The sequence below is a fragment of the Maylandia zebra genome, linkage group LG17 (genome assembly GCF_041146795.1).
Source record: "Maylandia zebra isolate NMK-2024a linkage group LG17, Mzebra_GT3a, whole genome shotgun sequence".
In the NCBI taxonomy this organism is placed as follows: domain Eukaryota; kingdom Metazoa; phylum Chordata; class Actinopteri; order Cichliformes; family Cichlidae; genus Maylandia; species Maylandia zebra.
In genome coordinates this window covers 24585744-24602353 of record NC_135183.1, presented here as the reverse complement: position 1 = coordinate 24602353, position 16610 = coordinate 24585744, and the positions used below count along the sequence as shown (strand labels likewise).

The 16610-nt window shown below is 39.6% G+C and overlaps 1 protein-coding gene across 2 annotated transcripts in view; it reads left to right on the top strand.

The window, feature by feature from the left end:
- The window catches only part of lin7a (lin-7 homolog A (C. elegans)), a 49748-nt gene that overhangs the window by 19682 nt on the left and 13456 nt on the right, over window positions 1–16610 (top strand). For both annotated transcript variants that reach the window (XM_076875619.1, XM_004548426.4), the window contains exon 3: window positions 10231–10302. In XM_076875619.1, coding sequence (XP_076731734.1) covers window positions 10231–10302 — 72 coding nt within the window. The remainder of the gene's footprint in view (window positions 1–10230; window positions 10303–16610) is intronic.

Here is a 16610-nt window from a genome sequence, read left to right as displayed (position 1 = left end):
TTAAGTAGACATGCAATAAGATTTTACTGCTGCAGGGCAAAAAATAACCATAATATGTTTTGGAAAATCAGTGATATGGGGAATTGTAAGCCAGCTGCTGTAATTCGCACTTTATAAAACTTACTTTCTCAGCTTGTACTTGTTACTTAGAAGTATATATGGGGTAAACAAAATAATAAAGAAGGTCTTAAAATCTGAAGATAAATAATTGCATAAAATATTTTGTCATTTGTTTAAAAGATGAAGAAAACCATGAGTATGACACTTCTGTATTTAACAGGATCTCACCATTTCTTTTACTTTAACAGAGCATAATTAAATGCCATTTCATGCATTAACTGCCATTAGGGTACTGTGATTGATTTAAAAAAAAAAAAAAAAAAAAAAAAAAGCTGGTCCGATGTATTATAACATACATAATTTATTTAATCAATTTTTTTAAATATAACATAACTTTTGTCAAAGATGCCTCATATTTTCAGACTCTTACAGTTGTCCCATCCACTTTCTGTAACCACCTGTAGGTAAAGCAGCTTTCTTCTGAATGGCTGTGCTTCGTAAGCTGAATGTTTCAGGATCACTTGGGTGGGGCTTCTGTGCTAACATCCAGAGCTGTGTGCATGAGATGACCATGATATTTAGCCTTACTGACATCATACTGATCTAAGAGTAGAAAAAACTGTCTAGATCAAAGTGGTTACAGCACTCTGATGGCTAAGTGTCTACACGTGTTGATAGAATGTACTGTGCAAACACTGTGAGACACCTACCAGTTCTTTATATTTAGCTTACAAGAACGCTGGCTTTGTTCTATTTTTTAAAACGCCCTGGAGCTATAGTTGTTCAGGCTTTCTGAAGCACTTTTAAAGTTTTTATCTACAGCAGATGAACAGTATCTGAAAGTCGTGCCTGATGCATGGCCTGAAAGATGCATCTAGCCCTTCAATTTGTCCTTCTACTGTCAGAAATGGTCTCAGCGGCTACCAGGAAAGAAGAGAAACGGGGAGAAAAGGCTGAGGTATGCCAAAGAACTGGACTGAAAAAATCAGTGTGAACGCGTTTTTTGAAATGTCTGATTCGGATTGATGTCATTATAGACAGAGGAGATCAGGACAGAGTCAGCAGTGAGTGCAACATGGTGGAGGCTCAGTCATGTTGTGGGGCTGTATTTCAGTCAGTGGTGTTGGGGATCTTGGAAAAACTGATGGAATTATGATCCCAAACACACTGCCAACGCAATAAAAACATACCTGGATAGAAAAACACACAATGGGAAACTATCAGTCATTGCCTGGCTTCCCCAGAGCCTGGACTGAACATTTTTGTAGTGTGGGATCATGTAGAAAAGACTTCCAAAGAATGTCCTTCAAGAACCCAGAGGAGCTGTTCCTGAAGATGAATTCAAGATATGACAAGAACACCTGGCTAAGACAGTTCAGGTTGTGTTGAAGACTAAAGGGAGTCATACTGAATATTGGCTCGTTAGACTTGTACAAACTTTGTATTTGCCTTACATACCGCATATCCATCTATGTTTGCACATGTTTTGATAAATCACTGCCACTTTTCCCATTTTATATAACAAAATATAAAGAAATTAGGGGAGGCTGAAGACTTTTGTACTGCACTATATGCATATATGTGTGACAGAAAATAAGGTAAAGCACGAAAGGTCCCTTTTAGATCAAGGAAACACATCAAAAAGGAGTGTCATGCAGAGTCTGTAGAGGATGATAAAATGTGATATTTGACAAGACATCCAATTTGAACGCCCTTTATAGTCGCAGTTTAATCAGTGAATGCTGGAGATCATTAATTTTTCAGCTTTTGTCTAGACAAATAGAAAAGTAGAAAGTTCGCCAACACCAGCAATGACACCAATGATCAGAAATTAATTCTGATCAAATGTTACGTAAAACCCATGAAAACATGCAACAGAAGGGATGGGGAATAGTCTTCTGTTCTGCTCTGCTCTGGCCAGCTTGGGGAAGCCTGGCACGTCCTGGCACCAACTGCCCGTCTGGCAACCAGCTGACTGATCCCAGTGCCAGTCACTGGAGTGCAATGACAGTGATCCTCAAAAACCTCATAAAAAAAAGAGCACGGCAGCAGCAGTAGTTGCTGTTTGCCAAGAGCCAAAGATGCGAAGCACTTCACCCACAAAGAGCTGGCTAAACACAGTCACCAGGGAAACCATCAGAGATGCTGTGGGATTAGTGGGCTGCAGCGAGGACGACTGTGGCTTATAGTCAATGACACATTTGGAAAACCGACGCACTACAACAGCATCTCTCTGTAGTGCTGAGCCAGCTGGAGGACCATTTATAAGTGGTGGTTGTTGCATACTGTAGATTATTACCATTATTATGCGGCGCATTAAATGAGGTCATGTAGTGGAATATCACAGCTCTCAACAGCTGTGTCCTCTGATGCTCTGTTTGCATCAGGAGCAGTTAGCAGAGACAATCTCTGAGTGAAAGGGAATCTCAGTGGGAAAGTAGCAGTTAGGCTGGATTTAATGGTCTGAAATACTAACGCTTTTTTTGATATGTTTGTTTGTGACAAGAGAAAGCAGCTACAGCCACAGGGTTCATTTTTTCTGTCTGGTGATGTCTTCTTCTCACACACAGCCTGCCTTTATTTCAGTCTGTCAATAGGTATTGAAAAATGTTTTTTTTACAATTATTTGAACCGGTAGCTTGTACATAAAGGAAGAATGTAGGCCCTGTAACCCTCTGTAACAGGCCCTGCTACTATCATGACACTTAACTCCTGTGTCCTTGGGCAAGACACTTCAACCGTTGCCTACTGGTGGTGGTCAGAGGGCCTGGTGGCGCCAGTGTCCGGCAGCCTCGCCTCTGTCAGTGTCAGTTTGATTCCATAAAAAGTGACAAAAACATTAGCGTCCGTTGCTCACATGGGAAGAAAACTTCTTTTTACAGTGGAAAAAAACCCATAAACTTCCCAGCAAGCACCGAACCACGTAATTGGAAATTCACTGAGAAACTCGCAGATTCTTCCACTGACCGCTGCAGCACACCTGCACCAGGGCAAACCTCCGCCTACCCCACTCCTGCTTTACAGGTGAAAATAGAGCAACAGGACCGCTGAGTCTTTGACTTTATTTATTTCCTGCTGTGTTTTACTTGCATCTATTTGAAAGAGTGAGTGTAAACACAAAAAATATTTTATTTTATGTGCTGGAATGTGTAGAAAAAAGGTTTAAATGTTAAACTAATTTCTTCAAGTCAGAGAATGTTGCATATAATTAAATTTTTGCTTGATGCATAAAGTTAAAAGATTAAAACTAATAAAACAAGTTTTAAAAAGAGACTTGTCCATTTGATTACATTTTCTATGATGGATTATGTAGAAAAAGTAGAATTGGGGTGAAAGATCTATCGCTTTGTTACCTATTCAGGTTGTAAATCGTGTTTTTAAAAAGTCACTAAGTAATTAATTACTTTTGAAAATAAGTAATCAGTAAAGTAACGGGATTACCTTTTGGGGAAAGTAATCAGTAATTAGTTACTGATTACTTTTTTCAAGTAACTTGACCAACACTGATTACCATTAACTGAAACATTAAAAGCAAACCTGAAAAAAAAAATACAAAATCCCCACTGCTTTAATTTATTTGTCTATTTCTTGTCTTTCTTTGCTTCTTGATTTTTATCTCTAATATCTCAGATGTCTGAATATTACAGAGGAAGAAATAAATCAGTACTTTCAGCCACAAAATGATACCATAATGCAGACAACAAATGCTCATTGTCATGGAATACCTATCTAAAGTGATTGTGAAATCTCGGGAAGTAGCTTTTTACGCTGAAATGGCAGTAATTTCAACTCACTGCTGCTTAAAAGGGAAAAAATATCTTTGTAATTCTAAGAAAAACCCACTGCTTTTTAATCCAAAGGAAAATATACTCAGAATTGGTTTTTAACTAGATCAGTTTTTCACTTTGGAGCTGTTTAAAAATTCCTCTCTGTAATCATATTCTAATTCATTTTCACTCACCATAAAACGCAGGTTAAAATAGCTCAACCCTCGCCTTGTACATTTTGATCACGCTCACCTTGTGGGATTTCATTATCACAGATGACCTTTCTTTCCAGTACAAACTTTATCCTGTAATCTATGATATGATTCCTTTTCTTACACACATATTTGAGTTGGTTCATTTCAGAGACAGGGGAGGGGACACTAATCTTGTCTATGGAGTATAAACCTGACTTCCTACTATATGTCTGCGTCAAGAGAATTTGCAAAACATGAATCAGCCTTGTTAGTGGATGACAAGGTAACTGTCAATATGAAGAATGGACGGCAGGGAAAAGAGCCAGTTCAGCAGTGTTAGAGATAAATGACAACGAGACAGAGTTTGATGAGCTGGTTGTCTTCCCCTCGCCACGTTCATCGATGGTGTGGGGGAGAGTCTTGTGTCGCAGCATTAGTTTCACTGCAACACCCTGAATGAGTTGTCCGGGTCAATCAGCCTTGCAAATGGGAAAGGAAGGACACAAGATGAGATGACTGGAAGAGCTAACCAGCTGGAAATGATGGAAGGGAGTGATGTGCGGGATATTGGGTTAGACGGAGCCACGTGACCAATACAGGAAGTGCAATAAGCAGGCTCAGAGCGGCCACGTTTTTCATCAGCTTTGAAATTGCAGTTGATTTTCCACTTCAGCAGAGATTTTCAGTCAGCATAATTGACTGGGATTTGTGTTGATTCCGTCACAATGCCTCCGACTCCCACATCACATTAAGTTAAAGGATGAAAGGTACATTAAGTCAGTCTGTTCGAGCTCTATATTTTCCCTCGGTGTCATGGTTTGCACCACTGAGACGCTAACTATAATGGTTTTCATCCTTAACAAAACTACATTAACCAGACTAAGACCTCCTTTTTCCCCACCCCCCGTCCACCCTCTCCATCTCTCACTAGACAAAACAAGAAGCCGTGTTCCTAAGAAGCACTGCATCAATATTCCCTGTAGGCATCCCTTCCGAGATGGGCTTTGTGATGCTGGTATTCTTTTAGAAAGAATGTGTTTGTGTCCACTTCACCATTAAAACCAGGAATGTGTGGCAAACTAAGCAGAATGGAGCCATGTAGGGGAGGATGGAGTGGCTGTATTGATGTTGTTGGAAGGACAGTGAAGACATTTGGTTAAAGGAAAGGGGAATTGACAAGATGCCTGCAGGAAAGCTGGCCTTTTTAGAGCAAAGTGCACCCACCACAAGAGGAGGCTGACATTCAAAAGCACAAAGCTGTTAGTCCCATTTTTGGCTCTCTGCAGGGCACTGCAACCAATCAGGTTAAATATGAAGGGAGATATCAACTGTGGATCTTCAGAGCACTGTTATTTAAATATGACGAATAAATAAGCCAGGACATATTATATATTAATATTTTTTTATAGAAAAATCAGTGAACTTGGGAATGGGCTTATATAGTTCAAAGTCAACAAGCTTGTCTTTAGACTGGAGGAAGAAGTCTGAGTACCTGGAGGAAATCCACACAGACACAGGGAGGGCATGCAGACTCCTCATGGAAAGATATTGACCATGTAACAATTGGGCTAACCACTGCAACGCCTTGCTGCTTGTGGTATGGATATATTAGTCATTGTTTATAAGAAAATAAAACATTTAGGGTCAAGATGCCCTGCATGAGCTCTGCTGCTCAACTCGTGAAACAGCAAGGGAGGAACTAGGAAATAATCGAACCATCAGCCAGTTCAGAAGGCTTTTTTTAAATTATCTGTTCAGTCAGAGTGGACACTCAATGTTCCACTGTTCCAAAAAAGAAATTATGCAAATGGTCGTCCTTATTTAATTTAAATCTTCAGCTGATATCCATCCACTTATTTTCCCAAATTACAGCACAGGCTAAATAATTCAGCACTCTTCTTCTCTTTCCTCACACCAGAAGTGTTGTATCTGAAGTTCCCAGAGTTGCAGTTACTTTGGCACACCGTATGTGGTATTGCTATGAACATTAAGCAGTAGAAGTAACAGTGAAAGATGGACATGATTTCGAGTCATATTGGATAAAACATTAAGTCCATTTTGTAAATTTTAGTTACGTAGGAGTCAGAAAAGAGGAAAAACACTTTTCGAGGCTTCAAAATGGCACCTTGGTGTCTATCTTTTATACTGTCGATAGATATTATAGGTGTTTTGCCTGTAAATGACTAGTGGGTGAGCAAAGTGACGTATTTAACTAAAACAAACTCTTAGGTTTTTCCAAAGAAAAGTGGACATTACCCTTATATTGGCCAAAAGAAAAGTTGAATCCAGTTGCTGCTCCTCATTACTTGGATGTGTGTTTCAAACCAGTTCTTGGCATCTACGTCTGCGTATCTTTGAGCACTGGTCCGTGTTAAGTTGATTTTGACATTTTTCCAAACTAGTATTTTGCAATTGTCCTCTGAGTCAGTGTTTCCCATCCACTCTGCCGGCCCACATAGGTGTGGCGTGGAAGATTATCTGGCTCCACCTGATTAATACCCTAAGCGACCGGCGTGAGTAACGGGCAGAACAATTACATTATCCTCCCCTAGAGGGCGGTACAACTACCTGCTCTAATTAAATGGGTTGCCAACCGCCAGTAAAACAGTAGAAGACGCAGAAGAAATTACATCATAGTCATGCTGTGAGTGAGACAACGAAGCCCGTAATAGCAATGGATAAATATTTGAAAAGAAAAAGTAGTCAATCTGACCTGGGTCTTAGAAAAAATACAGACTGGGGAAAAATTATCAGTACGCTTTTTGTGACATTTTTGTTTGATGGTGTGCCGTGTGATTTTTCTAGTGTGAAATATGTGCCGTGGCTCCAAAAGGTTGGGAAACACTGCCCTGAGTAATTTAACTAAAGCTTTCACCACACCACCAGGGGGCAGGATTACCAGAGGGCGTGGCGTGCGTTTTTCCACTCTTGCCTTCTGTTTTTGATTGTTTTCTGTGATTTTATTCTTCTTTGTGTGTGCTGACATTTACCTCGTTTTCTTAAGAGGCTTTGCCTTTTGTCAGGCTACAATTCTAAGCAGAAATAGTGCTTAATGAATTACAAGGGTAAATACTTTACTGCGTTCTCTTGTGGTATAAACTGGTATTACATGAAAGCGCAGCACAACCCTACTTCATCTTCAATCTTCATATCTTGTCAACACAATACACAGATAAATGGATCATATATTCATGGAAGCTGTTTCTTCACATTTAATTACACATAACAATTAAACTATATTACACTCATGAATTTACAATAAGCACTTTAAAAATACTTTTTAAGTGCATTATTTTAGTCAACCCTTCTGAGACTTTATCTGTGAAATAGTTCACTGTTTGTTTGTTTTTTATCCATTGTTGAGGATCAGGGGATCCAAAAGTGAGATGTTGGCCACCCTTATGCTCACCTTGGCCATTTTGATGCATCAGCGATATATACTGAGAGAAACCTGAGAGTTTTTTATTTTCTGGGTATCATTATTTTTCGGCTCACTGCTGTGCCGCCTTCTCAGAATATGCCAAGTATTTCATACGCATTGCAGTGCTATCTGTAACGTCGTGTTTGAATAGGGCCATTACTAAACATTTACATAACAGAGACCATGTTTTAAGGACCAAAATGCTTTACTTTCACAGACAGATAAAGGCCATTTTTCCTACAGACTTCTTGTCTTATAGGTGCTAAGAGAAAGCATTAGAGACTGTTATGGACTGAATAAATAGCTGTAATTAGGACTTGCTGTAGTGTTTTTCTAACAAAGGGATAAAAGAGAGAAATGAAGCTACTGTGTAGTAAGATAGAGGCAAGAAAAACCTTTTGTGGCATTTATAAAGCTGTGCTAAGCCTCAAAAAGTGCAAAGGTGGAAGAAGTCCTCAGGAAAAGGTGTCATTTGGGAGTGGTGTGTGTGTGTGTGGGGGGGGGGACGACTGCAGGCTCCTCTTATCAAAATGCATCAGCGGCACCATGAATCTACAAAAACATGTTGCGCTCTGAAGTGCACCCTCAAAAGCTAGTCATTTGGTCTTTGAGATTCATGAGCAAACAAGCCGACAGGAGCTCAGGGATATTTTTTTCCATGCTCTTGAGATCTCTACATACAAATATCTGAAGGTTTGCATCCTATGAGTATACACCCTTTTGACGATACAGAAAAGCAAGGCCCTTGTAATGTTTTTGCAGGGATACGTCAGAGCTGCCTGCCACATTCGCCTCCAACAAGCTGCTCTGCTGCAATGAGAGATGTGACGTCATCCAGGAAGTGGAATCATTATTTTATTTCTGAGCCATAATATCCAACATAGCATACACATTCATTCCAAGTCTGCTTTGCATTGAGAAGCTGTTGTTTTTCTGCTGAGAAACATTCGTCAGTTCCATTAAAACGCAGTCACTTATTCGTTGAGTTAATTGCAGATGCCATAAATGTGAGATTAAAACAGCTAGATGATAGTTAGAGAATCTTTCCACTGAAATCAATGCTGCCATTACGGTATTTAATCGAGTCATTTGCAAAAGCAGGCCTTGTGTTACGGGGTGGCAGTCACACCTCAAGGCAATGTTTGGAAAGTGCACTGGCAAGTTGCTGCTTTCTGAAAAATATCTTACAAACAATGCACACAAACTTGACTGATGTTAAACTCCTGATTTCTCTCTGTGCAGGTAATGGGTATGTCTGGTTCAGACGTTCTCTTTAATGTAAAGAAAAAAGTAGGAGGCAGTGAGCAACATTGCAGGCAGAAAAATGGGACTGTTTGTCATCAGCCAAAAAGATTTCAGTCATTATTTTATGACCTTTATTTTGAGGTCCATATTTTTATTCGTAGACTCTAGCAGGGGCAGCACAATGGTGCGCTGCTTAGATCCGAGAGAAGAAAAACTCCCTAAAATCAAGGATTTAGAGCAGACTGAAGTCTGAGCTTTACTTCAACATATCCCGATCTCATCATCATTAGAAACTATGCCCATCGTTAATATGAGCATACACAGCTGAATTAGTTTACATGTAACATATCCTTGGATTATATTTCTTATTATGTGACAGTAGCACTGGGTCAGATTTCTGACTACTCTATAGCTGCAAAACATACACAAATTAGATCAGGCTGTTTGTTTTAGTGTGTGAATTGGTACTCCTCTAGTATATCTTCAGTTACCGCATGTTACCCACGAGTCAACATTGGCCATGGTCTCCTCTTTTATAGTCTCCGAACAAGTCTGCTTGTAAGGTTTTCTTAAAAGCCACATCTAAACAGGAAAGGTCAGCTGTCTGCACTTATTCTGTCTGCTTCAGCAAATAGAAAACTTTTTTTTTACCCAGATGGACATGCTCACTAACCCGTGTTTTAGCACCGGCTCAGTCCCGGCAGAATCTGTTACTTCTTGTTCTGTTGACTTTTTATGCTGTCTGTAACACCACAATTTGCCTCGTTTGTCAACATGAAAGTTTAAAGGAGACAGAGTAAGTAATCCCTGTAACCCCAAAGCTCAGGCTTTAGACAGTTTTCAGACAGAGCCTCTGTTTCAGACAGTTCTGATCTACCTTTTAGGTCAGTGAGAGGGGATATTCCTAATATGGTCATCTCAGGAAAACCGGTCTGGCCAGGTGCACAGAATTCCCACCCATTTGTTGTTCAGACTCTCTGTTAATAAGGGACAGGAAGAAAACTTGCTTAAAGAGAGGGGATTGGGAGCTAAAAGGATGGATGAACTTGGGGTTATTTTGAATCGTGAATCATGCAGACCTACTCTGGTAGAGTCCAGAGTCTCCCCTTTAATATACATTAACGAAAAAAGAACATCTGACTTTTTCTACAGTAACAGAAATTCTTCTCTGTCTGCATGAACGCAAAATTCTCTCTCCCTTATCTGTCTAGCTGCTGATAACACCAGCGTGTTTGCAGAAAGTCATCGTGCCGGATCGTAATAGGATTTTCTGTTACAAGATGTTATTAGATACAAAGGCTTGAGCGAGGCCCTATCACTTGAGGGTTACTTTGAAATACTAGGAGCAATATTACTGCTCATAGATTAGGGATCAGTCTATGCCATGTGCTTCCTGAGAGTTTGCTATTGTACACATGCAAGTGTGCACAGCCTTCTGTGGAAGGAAACCATTATTTGACTATGAAAAGAAGAGTTTGAGCTCATGTGCAAGTTGGTGGATTCAGATTTCAACCACGTGCATCTCTGTCTTCATTTCTTTCAGGTGTACCAGTATATGCACGAAACAATTACAGTGAATGGCTGTCCAGAGTATCAGGCCAGGGCCACGGCTAAGGTAAGAACTGTGTTGGAAATTTGGCTCAGCAATAAAATCATAATATATAATTACTGAAAGCTGTAACTAATGACTCGGGAGCTGTCTTTTAATCACTTTACCCAGTGATTTCATTCTCATCATTTCATTTCATTTGGCCAAAGCTGCCTGAAATCAGCAAACTACATCCTTTGATAATGGCCCTCATTAAGAGTGTGTGGGTCATCAAGCAATGACACACGAGTGCCAGTTTTCCAAGAATAAAACCAAAGCGTCGCTGTTAGTCTCATCTGCTAAAAGACTGTCTAACAGATTCACATTTATGACATTTCATTTCTTTATCTATTGAGAGAGCACACACATAAAAGGCAAACAAGTTTGTGTTTACACGGGATGGGAACAACTAACATATTTTAGATCCTTTTTTTCAAACCATTTTCTTTAACTTCAAGTTTACACGTATATTTGACCACAGACAAAATGTGCAGATGGACAGGCAACTAGCTGTAGACCAGAGTTATCTCATTGATATAAATTACGAACATTTTATTAATTTGTTTGTTTGGAAAGGTCTAAGATTCTTCTTTAACCTGATATACACTGACTGGCTACTTTGTTAGGTGCTCATTAATGAAAAAATCTAATCAGCCAATCATGGCAACAACTTGGTGTGCTTAGGCATGCTCTAAGCCACCTGCTGCAGTCCAAACAGAGCATCAGAATAGAGACAAAAAGTGATTTAAGTGAGTTTGAAAGTGACATGGTTGTTTTTGATCTGAGCAGTTCATGAACTGCCGAGCTACTGGGATTTTCCCACAAAATCACCCCTCAGGTTTACGGAAAACAGTCCAAAAGAGGGAACGAGAAAAATCCAGTAAGCAGCAGTTCTCTGGGACAAAATGCCTTGTTGATGCCAAAGGTCAGGGGAGAATAGCCAGACTGCTTCAAGCTGACAGGAAAGCAACAGTAACTCAAATACAACAAAAGTATTCAAGTATCTTCCCTTCTATCAATGATTCAGGCTGCTGGTGGTGGTGGAGAATGGTGTGGGGCATATTTAGCACAATTTGGGCCCTGTGGTACCAACTAAACACTGAATAAATGAGTTCATTGTACTCAAACGGCCTCCACACTCACCAGATCTCAATCCAATAGATGTGATGGATGTGACGCAATTGGAGATTCTCACCCTGGATGCGCAGCCGATAAATCTTTATCTGCAACGGCGTGATGCTATCACGTCAATATGGAACAAAATCGCTGAGCAATGTTTCCAGCACCTTGTTGAATCTTTGCAATGAAGACAAAACAGGAGTTTGCATTTCAAGGTAGAGGTGTCAAAAGGTTGAAAATACTGTTGGTCAAAATGCTGTTAGTCAGTTTTTAAATTGCGATTTAAGAACTGACACTATGTTCATGTAGGAAAAAGGTATATGTTAAGGCGTTGTATATGGAGAGTGTTGGCAGTGCTCACCTCAAAAATAATTTGCAGTATAATTAGAGCTGGGCGATATGATATTTTTTCATATCACGATATGTTTTTTTCATTTCAGGCGATAACGATATCTATCACGATATAAGCCAAATAACTATATTTGTAAGATTTAAATGTGCCGTTGCTCACAAGTAAAATGTGAAATAATCAGCAGCTTGTTTTTATTTAAATATTTATTTCCCATAATAAGTTCAACAGGGTAGATGTACTTAAGGAACATGAGACTTTTTCAGATAAATAAAGGCAAATATTGCAAACTACACAAAAGGCAGCCGCTAAAGCGTTTAAGTTTCAAAATAGGACAAACGAAACAGACTAAATTGTCAATTCCACTTAGAAACAAAATATTAATTCTAAAAATAAATCTTAGTTTGTTTTACAGAAGAACAGACAAAACTGACTAACTTTTGTCAATATCAAATAAACTGAGAACTAAAAGGAAATTCTCAATCTCTCCTTGTTGTATAGCTTAGCTTTTCAAACAGTTTTAACAGTTACTTTAGTCTGACAAAAGCCGAATGACGAATTAGCGCTTCCAGTCAGAGACTGAGGCTACGTCCACACGTACACGGGTATTTTTGAAAACGGAGATTTTCCGTTTTCGTTTTAAAAAATAATCCCGTCCACACATAAAGGCAGAAATGAAGGAAAACGCTGCTATGAACATGCCAAAGCAGCAGGTGGAGCTAGATTCCTAACCGTGCAGAAATGTTGGCCAATCAGAAGTCTAGAAGCCTCGGTGGGAAAAAGTAAACAAAGCTGGGGCATAGAAGCAGAACCGAGTCGTATGTGTGGACGGACAGTAACTGTGTGTATATGTAAGCATTTAAACACTGCAGAGAGTAGAATTAACAGTAACAGTATTGTAGAAATTCATTTCACCGAAACAATAACGTGGCGCACAGTGTGACGCATGCACCAGTTTATTGTATTTCCAGACTTGTTTTCGGCACAATTTACAGTGCAGCTACTCTGGTTTTTGTCAGACTTGAAATAGCCGAAATACCTTCACACTACGGAACTTCTATGGCTCTTCCGTTCGACAATCTCTCCGGCAATGGAACCATCATCTGTTTTCTCTTCGGTCACGCTCGGTTGATTTTTCTAGTCGGCACACTCATTTCCTCCATTACGCGCTGGCTCCATTACCCGCTGGCTGCTTCCCAAACAAACACACGGCTTGGCACTTGTGCTGTACGTAACAAGTCACGCGACGTGACGCTGCAGCTGTGATTGGTTCGGCTCTGCGCTACTTAATTTGGCTGACCTTTTTTTTCTTTTTTCTTTTTTTTTTTTTAAGAGGACAAGAGCGGCGAGGTCTATCGCGATAGCTTAATTTCTCTATCGAGTAAAAGTTATATCGCGATACATATCGTTATCGTTCTATCGCCCAGCTCTAAGTATAATCGATCATTTCTGCGTAGGGACTGTCAGAAGGTGGTGCTGGTGTATTTAAGCGGCTGCTGTAGAGTTGTTGTTTGAGGGAAAATAGCACGACTCATAAGGTCAAACAAAGTTGGAATCAATACTGTCAGAGTACACTTTACCAGAAGAAAGACAGGCATTACAGACCAGAACGAGCTAAATGTTTATCTCAAAGGCTGAAGTAGAAGCTCTTCATCCTTGACTCAACAGTCATCAGTTACTTAATGTCTTTCATTCGAGCTGTAAATCGGTCTTTAATTATGTCTAATAGTCCTCAAGACTCTTCCAATCAGCAGCTGCTGGATTCTCTTCAACTCATTCAACTTATTTCTCTTATGGAAACACAGTTGTCTTGACTTTACCTTCTGAATGTTTGCATTCACGAGCTTTCATTTATTTACAATTCAGCACTCAGAACAAACAGAGCTTTTGATTGAGAGGTCATAAATGTCATGGATGCAAGTTAATTGTTAAAAAAACCCCATCTTTTTTATGCTTTGGTTTATCCCACCTGATTATTTAAGATGTCCAACGATTTTTTTTCTTCTGCTGGCTATTTAGAAAAGGTCCCATCCATATCACAGGTGAAAGAGGTGCACTGCGTGAGTGGAATAAGCAGATTGTGGTATTCAAAAGAGATGAGCTTGACCCGCTTGACTGAAGCAGGACGTTTCATCAGCACATCACAAGCAAGAGACACAAGCTTTCATGAAAGAAGATAAAGAGAGGGAGAGATTGCCTGATTTAAAGTGCAGAGGAGGAAGAGAAGGGTGGGATGCGATGAGGAGCACTCATAGAGCATGTCCTTCATTGGTTCAGTGTAGAGTCCACTCCTCTCATCGCCGCGAGTGGGTGGAGGACGAGAACAGAAAAAGATGACATAAACAAAGGGATACAAGTCTTTGTGTATGAACACAGAGAGGCTTCAAACGATGAGAGCTGCTTGCCAGTCCTTTTCTCATTTTGTTTGGCTCCACTAACGCTACACCTCCAGAATAGTCCTGCAGAGTTTGGTAAAATACAATTCAATATCTGTTAAAAGGAATCACTCAATATTTTAAGAATTACATCTTTTCACTGTTTTACTTTGAGTTAGATAAAGAGATCAAATCCTCATGCCTGCTGTTAACTATTGAGCTAGAGCTGGGAGGTGGTTAGCAGAGGGAAACCGCTAACTTAACATTCAGAGTTCAAAAATTCTCCTTCCAGCACCTGTCAGTCACTAATACTGTACATTTTGCATGTGTCAATCTATATAGAAAGACAGACATTTGTGGGAGGCATCTTTTAAAATGAAAGGATTATGTCTGCTATAGCTGGAATGCTCTCATGAGAGGAAAACCAGGCTATTGGGGGCCCCCAATTTTACAGTGACAGGGGTCTCCAACTTAAATGAGCTGTAGGCTACTGCTGGCACTGTCATCTCATGTGAGGGCCACTTTAGTGTTCAATGAGTACAAAACAAACATGAAAACACCCACAAATGTTTCAGAAAATGTAGTGTTGAATTTTTAATATTATATAACAAGACAAAACTGCAAATGTGAACGCAATTTTTTAACTAACTGAAGCCTTTCATTGAACTACAAACTGGTACTCACTTTCTGGCCCGACATGTGGCATCACAGTTTTGTTCGTATTTAACAAAATAAAAATGCAGACATAAGTGTGCACATTAGTTTTTGACTGCTAGCGAAAATTGTTTTTTTTTTACAAATAACTCTCACTGAACTAACACAGCCAATCCCTCAATATGTTTGTACTTTCTGCTCATATTGGCTTCGTATTAAGTCATTTTTTGCTTTTTAAAGAACTTATTTTAACATTGCACTCAACAACAAACAAATCCTCCCTAACAAAAAAGTAACTTCACGGGCCAAATTGCATTCTATTTCTTCACGTCAGTATAGCAAGTAGGGGTGACGTGGGCCGCAAGTGGCCCTGGGGCTACGAGTTTGAGACCCCTGATTTAAACAGACTTCCATAAATAGACTGTACAGAGCATTAAAGATATCCTATCATCCCCCAAGTGGAGCTAGGTGTGGCTGTAGAAGGGGTTACAAAGGGGTGCCTCTTCTAGCTGCTTCTAGTATAATCTTCTTTTGTGTTTGTGGCTCATGTAAACTGCAGGGAGACCTCAGGGAGACTAGCCATGTGACTGAAGTGGAAAGTAACTGAAATACAGTCTTTTGGTGCGGTACAGCAAAAGACACCAAACAGTTTGGTGAACAAAGTGAAATAAACTAAGGAAAAAAAGAGAAACTTCACTAGAGTAGCTATTACTGCTAAGCTATTCAGATACATTTAGGGAGTAAAGAGCGAACTTTTTCAGGTCTCTTATGTAGTCAGCAGTTGTCTGGACCGTGAATTCCTGTTCCATTCATTGGTAATTATTTTCAAATCTGTTGAATTTAAGGAAATTGAAACCAGACTGAAATTGTCAGTGTGGTTTTAACATATGCAACCCCTCTTTTATTTTCTAAAAGAAGCATTTATCAACATGCAACCAGCGCCTCCTTAAGGATGATCCTTCACTTCCGTTTATTCCATTACGGTAATAACATCCTCGATTTAGCGTCTTAACGTGCCAGAGCTGCCAGGAGTTCACAACAAATTTTCTTCCATTGCATTCAGTCTTGTGCCATTTCACTCACTTTCTCTACATGGAAGCTGTCGGTAGTGGTGCAAGGCAATAATTTCCTTTTCCAATAATTTCCTTAAATATAAAATGTGATGTTGGTTAAAATGTCTGATCCTTGAGAAAGTTCCCCATACTCCCAATAGGCCCTTTAAGGCTTTCCAGTCTAATCTTGTAGTCGTCTGACTCCATAGGTTTCTCGTCTAAATTGTGGCAAGAGTAGGTGTATTTCCCAACCTGTCAAAATATTTTTAAACAGGATGCACTAAATATGACACATTTTTAAACAAACTCTGTTCAGGATTTTATTTTTTCTTCTCTCAGAGGGAAGGATTCTCTGTCAACAAAGACAATCGTGTCATCTTCTGAAGTATCCTGAAGTTTCTCGAGTGGGTTCCATTGTCTGATCTTAAAAATAACATCTCATTAATGATTAGAAGAGATGTTATTTTTAAGTCTTTTTCTATGTCCCTTTTTTCTCTTAAGAACAAAGCATTTCAAACTCTCTCCCTCACACATTTAAAAGTTACTTCTTCTAAATCTGTAATAAAAATGCACAAATTCATTGGGCAATTAAGCACACAGCTAAGGGTTTGAAGTGGCTTAGCTGTGGGGATCTTCCCAACTGGGAACACTGGATATTTTTGAAAGTGCTTTACTCCCTGCAGAGATATCCACAAGGACCACAATTGCACATAATCAGCATCAACATATGGGGAAAGACATTCATACTGTATTGCAGTGAGAATGAACTGCAACAGTGATGAAATA